Source organism: Xenopus laevis, chromosome 2L, assembly GCF_017654675.1.
Source record: "Xenopus laevis strain J_2021 chromosome 2L, Xenopus_laevis_v10.1, whole genome shotgun sequence".
Lineage (NCBI taxonomy): Eukaryota > Metazoa > Chordata > Amphibia > Anura > Pipidae > Xenopus > Xenopus laevis.
The window spans coordinates 72,784,024-72,797,799 of record NC_054373.1 but is presented as its reverse complement, the minus strand read 5'-3'; the positions used below and the strand labels follow the sequence as shown (position 1 = coordinate 72,797,799).

Below are 13,776 nucleotides of genomic sequence, written 5' to 3'. Positions count from 1 at the left end.
TGAGGGAATACAAGGTTATGGAAGATAGCTTATAGTACAAGTTGATACAGGGACTTGTCCGATTGCCATCTTGGAGTCAGGAAGGATTTTTTCCCCCTCTGAGGCAAATTGGAGAGGCTTCAAATGAGGTTCTATGCCTTCCTCTGGGTCAACTAGCAGTTAGGCAGGTTATATACAGACTTAAGGTTGAACTTGATGGATGTGTGTCTTTTTTCAACCTAACTTACTATGGTACCGCCCAAAAATTGTATTTTGCACAGTAAAAGAAAATGTAATACAACTTTCTAATATGTATTAATTAAAATCTTGTTTTGGGCCAAGATTCATCCCACATGTACACCAAACATATGGCTGCTATGAATGTATTGTCGTTTTCTCCATCAATGGAAGAAATGCTATTCAGTCTCACCTTTGAGATGCAAAAGGATGTTTGTACAGCTCCTCAAGATCCTGGAAGGGGGTGTGTCAGGTAGCTCTGTGTCCAACCCTCTTTTTATATGACCCAAACTATAACCACTCAAAGACTCTTTCCCCAATCCTAGAGTGGATCCAGGATCCAAACGATTTAAATAATCCTAGAGACAGAATGATAAAAAACAAAATGTACTGTAGAATATAATGGAGAAGTATAGTCAAGTGAAAAGCTATATAGTGGCTATGTATAGTTTCATTTTCAGATGTTTTTGACCAGCTATGCACCTAATGACAGCCTTCTTTTCATAAGTTGCAAGGGTTTTCTCGCCTCCAATTTCTTGAAAAGGTATGATAACACAATGAAGGAAGACATGTGGCCATGGTCAGTACAAAACAAAAACTACAGTAACACCTTCAAAAAAAACAAAACAGGAGAAACAAAACAAGAGAATATTCATACATTCTCATTTCAATCTTCCAATTAGATAAAATAAGTGAAGATTTAAAAAAGGTATAATGACCTTTTCTGATGTTGAAATAAAAGTTATGCATACTGGAAACCACATAGTTGTTAAGTAGAAATTACACTGGCCCACATTTGTACCTGAAATGCCTGGCACACAGTATCGTCCACACTTTGCCAGTCAGCCTTGGTGTTGATATTTACACAGCCTAGGAAGAACTCCTGTTGCTTTAAGTCCTACAAGTATATGTAAAATCATAACTTTCAATGTAACATATATAAAAAAAACAGCAAAACAGCACAATAAATATGTGAAGAGATCTTTTTATTCTTGTTGATCAGGAGACTTAAAAGCATTTAGCTCAAGGGGGAATATGCATTGTATTGTAATACATTTTCTAAAGCTGAAAACTAAGTCATAAGTGATCTGCAGAAAATTACACTCACCCCTTTAATAATATGCTGAGGAGGAACTCTGACCACTGTGCGTAGTGTTACTGTTACCTCACGTTGTAGAGATCCATTCAACCCATCCATAGGAGAAAGATCTAAAAGAAAAGTCACAAGCAAGATCAACAATCAATAGCTGGTATGCCAAATAAAAATATTCTCCTGTTCACTTAATACACATGCGGGAAAGAAGTTTGCTAGATGAATACATTACAAAATGATTCTTCCATGGTTTACTAGTCTGTAATGTGCCCAATATCAATTGTTGGCCTCTGTTGCTTTTCCAATGCTTTCTTCCTGTGCACTCAAAGATTCATCACATGTTACACCAGCCAGCCAGTGGCATAACTACCCCTTAATTTTGTGTGCAAAATCAAGGGTCATCTATGTCCTCCATTGAGAGCTCCTTTATATAAAGGATCACATTCATAGATTATTTTTTAGTGCATTGTCTGGAGAATAAAGCATAGATTTATGTAGGATAGGACCTGTAAGGCAAATGTAATTGTTTATTATGGTGATAAAGTTAGTCATTAGTTGGGCAGTAGGGTATCAGTATATGTGACCTATTTGGATTTTGCAAATGTATATGATACAGTGACGCATAAATAAATTATGGTATAAACTAATGTTGGTCTACGGAATTCTGTTTATACATGGAGGGTGGTTGTCAATAGTACATTCTCAGCTGGGTGTAGGGTATTTAGAGGGGTCACACAGGATTCTGTATTGGGTCCACTTAGTGCGTTCATTATTGACCGAGAGGAGTATACTGTGAGTAATGTATCAGTGTTTGCAGATTTTCACCTGCTTTGGCTTCACCACACTTCGCACCACTTCGCCAGGTGAAAATTTGCTGCCACAACACTAATTCACTAAAATGAGAATTTGCATCTCAGCAGCCTAATGCTGGTGAATTTGCTAGCCTAAATTAGTTTGCCTAACAAAACTTCGTTAGTACAATTGCGCTTAGGTCAATTTGAAAAGGACAGGTACATATAGGTCATATAATGTCTTTATTAGAGATGTTGGTGCAATGTAAATAAGTGGCCACTTATTATTAAAAATGTTCAAGGAAGCTAAACAAAAGAGATCTTCGAATGCCCTAGACTAGAACCCACCCTAAAACATGTGGCATGTCTCTCAAATGTTTAAAAAAAAAAAAAGATTAAACAAAAATTTGTAATAGTTACAACCACCCCGCTTTAATATATGAAAAACGCCAGCATTTTTTCATACTACTTTCATACTACTATCATATAAGATATATCACAGTGAAAAATTGTACCAATATATTCTATGGGTATGACTCATTGTTTACCCACTCCAACCATTTTTCTTCTGCGTCCCTCCATGTCAGTACACACGGGCAGTATTGCCCCTCCCAGACCTGCCCCTCCCATTAATCATGACTTATAAGACCACATGACTTCCTCCTCACCACTGTTATTTTTTGTCCTACTGGACAGGGAGGTGGGATCTCCCTCCTCACTCTTTTTTTTGTGAATTTTGATAGAAGTCAAACAGTTTTTTGTTTTTTATTTTTAGTTTATGTTTTACCTCTGTGTAGGGATGATTCCCAGGCAATGGGGAAGAATTTACCTGATGCCCCAAAATGCATAATCTGTAAATTATCGCTTATTGGGAAGAAATGCAGGTGTGGGTATACCCATGGTCCTAGCCCTGTGCTAAAATAGCCCCCTGCTATATGCCCAGCGAGGAACAAGATTCAATCTAGAGCTTTTTGGGAAAAAATACAGGTGTTGGCATCCCACATTGTTAACTGTGAGCTTTTCTTGGCCTCCCCTTTTCTTTTCTGAGTTACGTTAGGCTTTACGGAACTTCTGCAAAGGGGCCATGGGTATAAGTATGGGCTAGTTATAACAGCCTGAAGCTGGTGAGTATGATTCTTTAGTATCCACTGAGTGTTTAAAATGTTCAGAGAAATTGTAATGTTGTTGGGGATTTATGCCACATTTGGTGGCACTGCCCGAAAATGAAAACACTGTGGAGACACACTGAAGTTATCTTAACACAAACCACTCATCTTCCAATAAAGCTAACTTTGTCTCTGGCACTATTGAATGATGGCTTGGAGGACTACCCGAAAACATTACACCACCTTATATTTCATATTTTAACAGCAACTAGACTCTTGATTCCACGATATTGGAAATCGACACAAATTCCTAAAAAACAAGAGCTAATTCTGTTAATTGACTCTAATCTTATGCTCGAACAAATGTCGATAGGTTCACAAAAACTAGGTAGAAATAGTGAACACTCTATGGGGCAAATTCACTAAGAATCGAAGTTGCGCCAGGCGCAACTTCGCCCGTCTTCGCCAGGCGAATTTTCGCCAGCGCTACGCAAATTCACAAAAATGCGAAGTTGCGCACAGGGGTAGCGAAAGGTTGCGGAGTTGCGCTAGCGTTGTTTCGCTATATAAAGCGAAGTTGCGCTAGCGAAGGCTAATTTGCATACGGCGCGAAATTCAAATTTCAATGGACACGTATCTGCACTACAAATGCCTAGAAAACCTTCAAATCAGCCAATAAAAATTTTATTTTGCCCTACACATGTGCCCACTGTCTAGGTAAGTTGCCAAGAGTCAGGAAATGTAGGGGGGAGGAAGGGGAGCCCCAAAAAATTTCAGCCATCTTGTAGAAAACACCCCAGCGTTTTTTTGGGACTTAGAAAAAAAATTGACTTTTTTTTAAACAATCCCTATCTACTCTATTGCGCTTCGCCAGGTCTGAGGTGGCGAAGGAAGTGTAGCGTAAAAGGTAACGTTCGCTACACTGCGCAAGTTAGTGAATTTGCGTAGTTTCGTCGCTAGCGAAGATTCGCCTGGCGTAAGGTTGCGAAGTAACACTAGCGTAACTACGCCAGCGTTCGTTAGTGAATTTGCGCAGTAGCGAAAATGGCCAACGCTAGCGAATTAACGCTAGCGTTCGGCGCTTCGCGCTTTAGTGAATTTGCCCCTATGTCTCTATGGAAAAACTGGAAAAAGGAATACTATCTACCCGAGTAGGAGTCTAGACTGTACTCAAGAGCCCGAAGAGCATAATGGAGAGGCAACGTTGGTCGTGCATATATGGAAAGAGAGTAGAGGGAAATTATTCTTATCTTTATTCTTACCTTTACTGTATATAGTTCTTTCTACTTATTTCTATTTATTTATTTTATTTTATTTATACATTTTTTTTTTCTTCTATCTTCATAGGGCGCTTACTTCAAATAGATATATTTCGATGTATTTGGAAATGGATGTTATAGATAAGTGAATGTCTATTAAAAGATATGTAAAACAACAACTAAAAACTAAAATAACACCTGTTTCCCATAATAACACCGGCACTTGTCCCCTACAATACCACGGGTGCTATAATATAAATTTTTTTTTTTAGAATAACCACAACACTAAGTACTGTTTTTTAAGATAACACTGCTACTTGTCCTTCACATATCACTGACATTGATAATAAAACACTGGCACTCGGTTCTACAGATAGTATGGATACCTGTTCACTACAATAACACTACTTGTTTTTGACAATAATACTGGTGATTGCACTCTATAATAGTTTGGATATTTGACCCTCACAACAACAAGGAGACTAGGGTGTTTGGGTTTTTTTTTTTAATCAAAAACACGCGCAACTGCTAATAATAGTGACACCTAGTCCCATAATAGCACTAGCATTTGTTCCTATAATAACACTGGTATATGTCTCCTATAAGAAAACACGGGCACGCGTTTTCTATAACATCACTAGTACTCGATTTTTTTTTTCAATGTTTTTGATTGTTTTAGTTTTTTTTGTTGTTGTTGTTTTAATTTATTTATTTATTTTTTCTCTCTTCTAAAACGCTGTGTATAGCGAATGTTGTTTTTCTGTGTTTTTCTTTTCTTGAAAATAATAAAAAGTTAAATATTAAAATGTTCAGTGCACTGAGAAGTCTGCGTGCTAATTAGCTAATTATGTTCCTCAGCTGAACGCTATCAGGGCTTTGGCTGGAGTTTCCATTCTGCTGACTAGTCACTACCTTGTATGGTGCAGATGTTCCTTTCGACCTCTTTTCTATTTAATATTTTAAGTTTCATATTGGCGAATCTGTGTCCTTTGTGCAGACACAGAGGTTATATTTGCTCATGTTACAAGGTACTTCCAGCAGTGGTTAGAGGTTTGCACTGCTGAAGCAGTATGAGTCTGCTCCTAACAAGCAGTGTTCCACCTGAATGGAGTATTCCCACGACAATCCTGAGCTATCTGGTAAGGTACCTGTGTTCCTCTGACTTCTTGTATTATCTGAAGTCTTATGGTGTGAGCCTGTGCAAAACACAGTTATATTTGCTCTTGTTACACAAGGTACTTTAAGTAATAGATGGTGAATCGCTCTGCAAAAGCAGTGTGGTACCTGAATCTGGTGAGTATGATTTCTCAGTATCCACTGTTGTAAGGAAAATGAGTGATTCACAGAGCAGAAGATAGAGAGAATAGAACAACACCTTAAAGATGGCGTCTAGAGCTTTTGGCAATTCAAGGAATGTGACACTGGTTAATGCTTGATTTTCACCATATATAGTATGCTAAGTGTAGTTTTTACCATATATAGTATGCTAGCTGATAAAATGTATAAATCTTCTTATATCCTGTGTGGGGGAAAACATATATAAAGCTTCATTTGGGCGGAGGCTCTTTGACTTCTGCCTGGACTTCAGAGTGCCTGGTTATGTTGGAATTGCTGCTGAGCCATTTTATGGAGGGGTCCCTCAGCTAAGTATCAATAAATCTCTTATGTTTGTTTTACTTGTGTGTGTCAGTTTAATCACTCTACAGACTGAACAAGAGCCAATCTCAATACATTTGGAACCAGGAGTGGGGTCTGTAATTTGATTACTGACTGTGTCTGTGTGTCTACTCTGTGTGTCTACTCTACCTCTTTTCCTTGTCTAGGTCTGGGGATAGTAGGTACTGTTTGTGTATTGTGTATTTGAATAAGAGACATTCTAAAAAAATGTTGTGGATAAAAAGGCTGAAAGGGGTGGGGAAAAACACTAGTGAGAGAACGGGGATATTGCCCAGTTGGGTGTCTGTCACAGGACAGTGGATATCAGTAGCCCGGGAATGTGCTATGTACTCCCCCGCCATTGAGGTGGCTAACCCAAAGTATGTAGTAGCGAATCTTGACTTCTCAAAGTATGATAAGAGGGAAAGTAGAGCTGCTGCAGAGGTGGGTTGGTTGTGTTTTCAAGTGTTAGAGCAACAGACCAAGCAGATACAGGATTTAGAGTTACAACTTCAAACTGTCAAAGACCAATTGCAACTGTTAAGGTTATGCAGTCAGAATTCAAAGCAAGAAAAGGAACAGTTAGCTGCACAGTTTGAACTGTATATTATAAAGACTGTTAATAGGAAAAGAAGGAGAAAGAAGCAGAAGCTCGTTAGAAATCACGTAGAAATGCAGGCTTTGATAACCTCTCAGGATTGGGAGGGGGTGGATGAATGGTCAGGGTCTGAAGAGGGGATGGATGATGACATTTATGAGGTCAGACCCATTGTAACTCATAGACAAAAGAGAGAGGTGAGGGAGAAAAGTGGACAGCAGGCAGAACACACATATTCCACATCGGGAGGGGATGTGTCAGCTGAGCAACATTTAACTGAGGAAACTCGGTCATGGTCAGCTAGTGAATTAACTGAAATCGGGCAAAAGTTTACACAAAAGGTTGGAGAGGGATTACTGGAATGGGTTTTACGTGTCTGGGATTTAGGAGGTGATGGTATTATGCTGACGGACAGAGAAGCAGTGGGTTTAGGAAGTGTAGCCAAGGATCCCCGTGTGCGTTTATACATGAAACGTGGGCGTAACACAACTGGATTTTTTTAATTAGGGATTCTATAGACAGTCCCTATGAATTAATAGACCAGACCCCCTGGAAAGTTACAACAGAGGGGATGCAGAGACTGAGAGCAATGGGATGTATGTCTGGTATCACTCCCGATCCTTTGCCTGACAGAGGGGTGAGACATGTAGTGGTTGACTGGGAGGGTCCTGACATGGCTGCTTTTACACCATTGATTAAAAGGAAATTGCTTATCACAGCCCCAGAACAGTTAAAAGCCCCTCTTTTCACTATGTTGAGTGCTTTAGAAGCAAAAGAAGGAAGTACAATTTATGATGCGGCTGTGCTCTTGGGTCAAATGGGAGAAATGAATGTTGACAGAAGTGAAAGGAAACAGCAACGGAGTTTAGCTAAGGGGGGCCAGGAGGGTCATACATGTGTTAAAATTATTCGCAGACAAATGTTTCTAGATTTGCTAAATAGTGGTGTTCCAATAGAAACTATTGATGGAAAGGAGACTAAATTTCTGCTCGCTATGTGGAGGGAACTAACAGCGGGAAGTTGAGGCCAGCCAAACCTAAAAAGGTTGCCCTCAGTGATGTTGAAGAATTAACTCTGTCATCTCCTCCTATAATTGACCTGTAGATGAGGAGTTGAGCCCAACCCCATTAACCCTTCCCTCCACATTGCCATATGCAGAGTGTAAGAATCTGTTAGATGACATGAAACACACAGAAGGGAAGGGGTGGCAGCTGCCACAGCCAATAGACTGAAGGGGTTGCAGATTCCCAGGGCCTGCCATAACAAAAATCAATGCTATGAAACCTGGGGATCCATGCCCTTACATACCAGTCACTTTATATTGGCAGGGACACAACTCATTCCAAGGTACAGCTCAGCCAGACCAACAAAATGCAGTTGCAATGACTGAAGGGTTGGGAGGCAAAGCTGCTGTTGCTGTACCTGTTGGAATGCAATTATGTAAAAGTCTTATTTTTGAAGCACAAATCTTTATTTTCTTAGTACCAACTAATATTGTGGGAATGGATATTTTTAAGGTACAATATTTGGTTATACGGTTGGGAACATTTATTGTTGGAGTCAAGAGTTTCACTATAAATGCTGTAATGCCCATTGTGTATGACAACATTGAATGGACTCCAATTCACATATCACCTCCACCAAACCAAGTGAACCTGAAACAATGCCATCTTCCAGGTGGTCAAAAGGAGATAACAATGGCAACTGAGATGATGGTGGAGGTGAGAGTTTTCAGACTGGTAGTCAGTCTATTCAGTGCCCCAATGTGGCCAGTAAAAGAGACAGATAGCTCTTGGCTTTTAACCATTGATTACAGAGAAGTGGATAAAGTAGAGTCTCCTTTGGCTGTATCAGTGAAAGAAATGGTAACAGCCATGGAACAAGTGACTGATGCATTTACCAGTTTGGTTACAAATCAAGGATTGGCTCAAAGTATGACTTTCATGACCATTATATGGACTGGTCCAATCCAAAAGTGGTTTTGGACTGTACACAGCACATTACTGGACTGTTTTGTTACTGGATACGTTATGTGCTACTGACTGTTTGTTCAGTTTACTTTGTTACAAGGAAAAAGACTGTTTTTCAGTTGAGGGAAAAGGACACAAGTGCCCTGCAAACTGCTATGGAAGAAAAACAATTCCTTGTACTGTACACTGCCCTGCAACCTGATGAAGGAACTATTATGGATGTACCTGTCACAGTCGGGACTGATTTAGCAATATCTGGATGGGTAAATGGTAACGAAATGAACTTGTGTGCAGCTTTTGCACAGAAACTCACTTTCCAGAAGTGGAAATTGTATGTACAAGTAAGGGGGGGAGTGTCAAATAAATCTTCATCTCAAGTGTCACAGCAGATATCTGGATTAGTTGGATGTGATAACTTTGAGCAACCCGTACTGACACTTTCTCCATCTACCATAAAGGAAGCAGTGACATCGGAGGACTTCATTTTATTGTTTACAGATAGATCTGCCACTATTATTGCTGCCAGACAAGGACACGTCTGGACAACAGCTGCTTTCCAACCTACAGCCCATCCAACTGGAGTGGGTGGATCTAGCCAATATGCTGAATTAATGGCAGTAGTTTCTGTACTGGAGGAAACACAAGGCTTGTTGAATATATATACAGATGAATGGACAGTGTTCAGAGCTTTGACTGTGATACATATTTTAGGCCAATGGACACATGAGCACTCGGGACATCGAGTGGTTCAAGGCGCTACGGACTATGCAAAGCATAAAGGAATACCTTTAATCACTGTACTTGCTAAAGACATTGTGCAACAATGCCCTGTATGTCAGAAAGTGAAGAAAAGATATTCATTACATAAACTTTCTAGAGTATATGGAACACTACTGACAATGGGACTAATTTTACTGGAGTATATTGGGTGTTTCTTATTTCATATTATCCGCAAGAATACATTAATGGTTTGTTAAAACAGCAGGTAAAACTTTTGGCTCCAACTCATACACTCAGGGGGTGGAACAAGGTATGGTTATAGGTGGATAATGGGATCATGGAATATACTGCTGAGAGTAAATGTGTGTTTCAAGCTAGTAATGATAGTGTGAAATGGGAAACTGAACCTGTTTGTGAGAAAGGTCTATTATATGTGCAGGGGGTTATGTAACATCTTTTTGGATGTGTGTGAAGAAGATACTAATCTTGTTTTATCTTCCAGCCTACTATGAATAGAGAGGTCAATATCCTTAAAACATGGCTGGCAAAATGGTTATACCTTTTCTGATAATTTGTGTTCTCTGATGTGATATAACGTTTGGTTTATGGCAAGAGAACTTGATTCTACAAATGCTTATACAGACTGCAAAGCAGCAAAATGAATCTAATTATTGGGGGGCATCATTAACATGGACTGAACTAAAGGACTGTTCTTAATTTCTCTTCAGTGGTTAATGCTTCATGGATGGATTATTGGAAGTAAAATCATATGAAAACACTTGCTTATTGGACTATGAAAGAAACAAATTTGGTGGATAAACAAAGTTTTCCATAGAATAAGACACAAATGATTTACTACTGATGATATGGACTTGGTTTGCATCTTGGACAGGGTGGGGCATGAAATTCTGAACAAGTGGGTGCATGTACCTTCATCCCTGATAATGCGGATGTCATTCTAAGCCACATTGAGTAGGTTAAACTGTTGTAGGAAAAATCTAGAGCTATTGCTAAGGATGGTCAATTATTTATTTTATGCTTATGTTTAGCTTTTTCTATTATTCTGAAACTGATTTAATGTATCAAGGCTAGTACCATATCTGACAAGCGTCAGCTATTGCCCATATGTGTCAATGCTTTTGAATTGATTTCCTATCATACTTCTCTGTGAATCAAGGGGCGGAATGTAAGGAAAATGAGTGATTCACAGAGCAGAAGATAGAGAGAATAGAACAACACCTTAAAGATGGCGTCTAGAGCTTTTGGCAATTCAAGGAATGTGACACTGGTTAATGCTTGATTTTCACCATATATAGTATGCTAAGTGTAGTTTTTACCATATATAGTATGCTAGCTGATAAAATGTATAAATCTTCTTATATCCTGTGTGGGGGAAAACATATATAAAGCTTCATTTGGGGGGAGGCTCTTTGACTTCTGCCTGGACTTCAGAGTGCCTGGTTATGTTGGAATTGCTGCTGAGCCATTTTATGGAGGGGTCCCTCAGCTAAGTATCAATAAATCTCTTATGTTTGTTTTACTTGTGTGTGTCAGTTTAATCACTCTACAGACTGAACAAGAGCCCTTCTCAATACAACTGTGTTTGAAACATTCAGTACACTGGGAAGTCTGTGTGGTTATTAGTTAATTATGATCCTCAGCTGAAAGCTATCAGGGCTCTGGCTGGAGTTTCCATCTTGCTGTCTAGTCACTGTTATCTTGTAAGGTGCAGATACTCCTCTGGGCCTATTGCTATTGTTGTTTAAAAAAAAAAAAATCTATTTGTGAGTCCTGTGTGGATTTGTACTTGCATTTACTACACCGGGTGCTTACAGGGTTGGCTGGAAGTTTGCACTGCTGAATCAGTACCCCCTTCATTTCTTACACTTAGTCTGCTAGCAAGCAGCCTGCCACCAGGGTTCATACTGGAGTATTCCTTCTGTCTGGCTTATGTTATCTTATGGGGTGCCTATGTTCCTCTGACTTCTTGTATTGATGTCATCTGAGGTCTTAGACTTGTGAGCATACAGTAGGTATGTGTGCTCTTATTACACCAGGTATTTTCAGGACTGGCTAGGGGTTTGTTCTGCAATAGCAGTATTGTACCCCATTTTTTCCTGTGATGTTTCCGCACTTGATAGGCAGTTTTCCTTATTGTATGGTGCCTTTTTGTGTGCTGTAGATTTTCTCTTAGAGATTCTATACCCATCTGATGGTTTTAGTTGGGAGCTCAGTTGTAGATCAACTACATCTACTGAGTATTGGTGGCTGTATGTTTGCCTTCTTTAATTGTTGGTATGTTGAAGGGCACTTACTGTAATGTCTGCTGGCACCTTAACAGGCGTGAAGCCAGCTTGTAATCTATGGCCATTGGTTTGGGTGGCCTCTGGTTATGGAGCTTGGCTTGTGTGGCCTCTGACCTTCATTATGGCTCTTAGCTTGTGTTAGGGCCCTTGTTGTGGTCTTAGCTCTCATGGATGCTGACCTTCAAGTGCTGCTGCTGTTGGTTTTACCATGGCCCTTGGCTCATGGGTCTGCTGGGCTTTTACCATGGCCCTTGGCTCATGGGTCTGCTGGGCTTTTACCATGGCCCTTGGCTCATGTGTCTGCTGTCCTTTTACCATGGCCCTTGGATCATGGGTCTGCTGGCCTTTTTACCATGGCCCTTGGCTCATGAGTCTGCTGGCCTTTTTACCATGGCCCTTGGCTCATGAGTCTGCTGGCTTTGACCATGGCCCTTGGCTCATGGATCTGCTGGCCTTTTACCAGGACCCTTGGCTCTTGTTCTGCTGGCCTGTTGCATGAGCCTTTGGCTCATGTGGCCTTTCTCTGTAGCCCTTGGCTCATTTGTTTTGTTGGCCTTTTACCAGTGTTATTGTGGCTGCTAGTCTTTTCCATGGCACTTAGCTCAGATGTTTGCTGGCCTTTTACAGGGGTTCTTAGGCTGTTGGATTTTTTTCTTTGGCCCTTGGCTTAGGTGGTCACTAGTTTTTAATATAGTCCTTGGGGGCTTGTGGTTGCTGGCTTTGATGGGGCTGCCAGTCTTTGCTGTGACCTATGGTGCATTTGCCGCTGGCTATGAGGTAGCCGGTGGTAGACATGGCTTCTGTTGTTTGCTGTGGCCCTTGGCAGCATGTCTGTTTGCCTTGTGGCAGTCCTTGGCAGGACAACAGCCATCAATTTTGTCTTGTCTGCAATCCTTGAATGCATGGTTTTGATTACATCAGCATTGGGCATGATGGGCTGTTCGGTTGGATCTAGCATAGGTCGCACCATCAGCTGGTATTTGCTCTGAGTTGCACAGCCCATAGCCAGTTTTGGTGCTGATTGGTATTCAGTAGCTGCGGTTGGTCATATGTTGTCAGTTTTATAGCTGACCTTGCTTCTGCCTTGCATGCATTGTTTTTGGTCTTGTATGCCACTACTTATTAGCTGTAAGACTGGCTTGTGGACCAGTATTTTGCAAGTTCAATATTGGCTTGTGCTCTGTTGTTTCATGTGTGGAAATTGCCTTGTGTGTGGTGGTCTTGTCTCCAAGGGCGGCATTCACAATAGCTGGCTATATGTGCTATTGCTTGTGTGGTAGAGTTCCAAGTGTGACAATGGCCTTGCACATCTATGTTGGCATAGATAATAGCTGGTTTGTCCACCAGTTATTTTGATGTATGGTGGCTGGCTCATTTGCCAGTGGGTTGTGCATCATTGCTGGTTGGTACCAGTGTTTGCAGGCTATAAGCTTCTTGCATGCCTGATTTTGAATCGTGACCCTAGCTATTGCTGGTTCAGTAGCTTTGATGTATGGTCAAAGGTTTGGTTGAGTTCTTGTATTAACTGTAGCATTATGCAGCTAGAGATGTAGTGGCCTCTGCTTTTGTGGGTGTTTTCTAGCACTGTAATTGTCTTGGGTCCCATTTGCTTGCTTGTGCAGCAGTTGGCTGGGGCAACGGCATATCTGACTGGTAGATGGCCTTAAGTCATATTTGGCTGGTCCAGCAGCTGACCCTTATGAATGCCCAGTTCAGATTTTGTGGTTGGTTGAGCTGCTGGGCTTTTCCAGCATGCTGGATTAGGATTTCCCAGAGTTGTTGTTAATCTGGTTGTCTTCATTAGCTGTTTATCAGAATTGAGTACAGTGCTGTCCAACTTCTGTGCTACAGAGGGCCGGAATTTTTCTGGTGTACATGGTGGAGGGCCGATAATGAAGCCAGTGTTAGCCACTTCCTGTTTTAGACCACACCTACTTTAAACCACACCCATGTTACCACAAAACCATGTCCATATTAATAGCACACCAAAAAACCAAATGGTTGGTGCTCACTGCAGGGATATCACTCATATTTGAAAAAAGTTAAGTCAAATTAAGACAT

The 13,776-nt window shown here is 40.6% G+C and overlaps 1 protein-coding gene across 5 annotated transcripts in view; it reads right to left on the bottom strand.

Annotated features, from left to right (window-relative positions):
- nav1.L (neuron navigator 1 L homeolog) overlaps nucleotides 1-13,776 on the bottom strand; it is a 147,298-nt gene that overhangs the window by 19,829 nt on the left and 113,693 nt on the right. For all 5 annotated transcript variants that reach the window (XR_005965391.1, XM_018246543.2, XM_041582033.1 and 2 more), the window contains 3 exons: nucleotides 1,325-1,425; nucleotides 1,019-1,114; nucleotides 410-575 (listed from right to left, as the gene is read on the bottom strand). Coding sequence is in view for 4 of the 5 variants with exons in the window: in XM_018246543.2 (XP_018102032.1) it covers nucleotides 410-575; nucleotides 1,019-1,114; nucleotides 1,325-1,425 (363 nt within the window). In the remaining variant the exon portion in view is untranslated. The remainder of the gene's footprint in view (nucleotides 1-409; nucleotides 576-1,018; nucleotides 1,115-1,324; nucleotides 1,426-13,776) is intronic.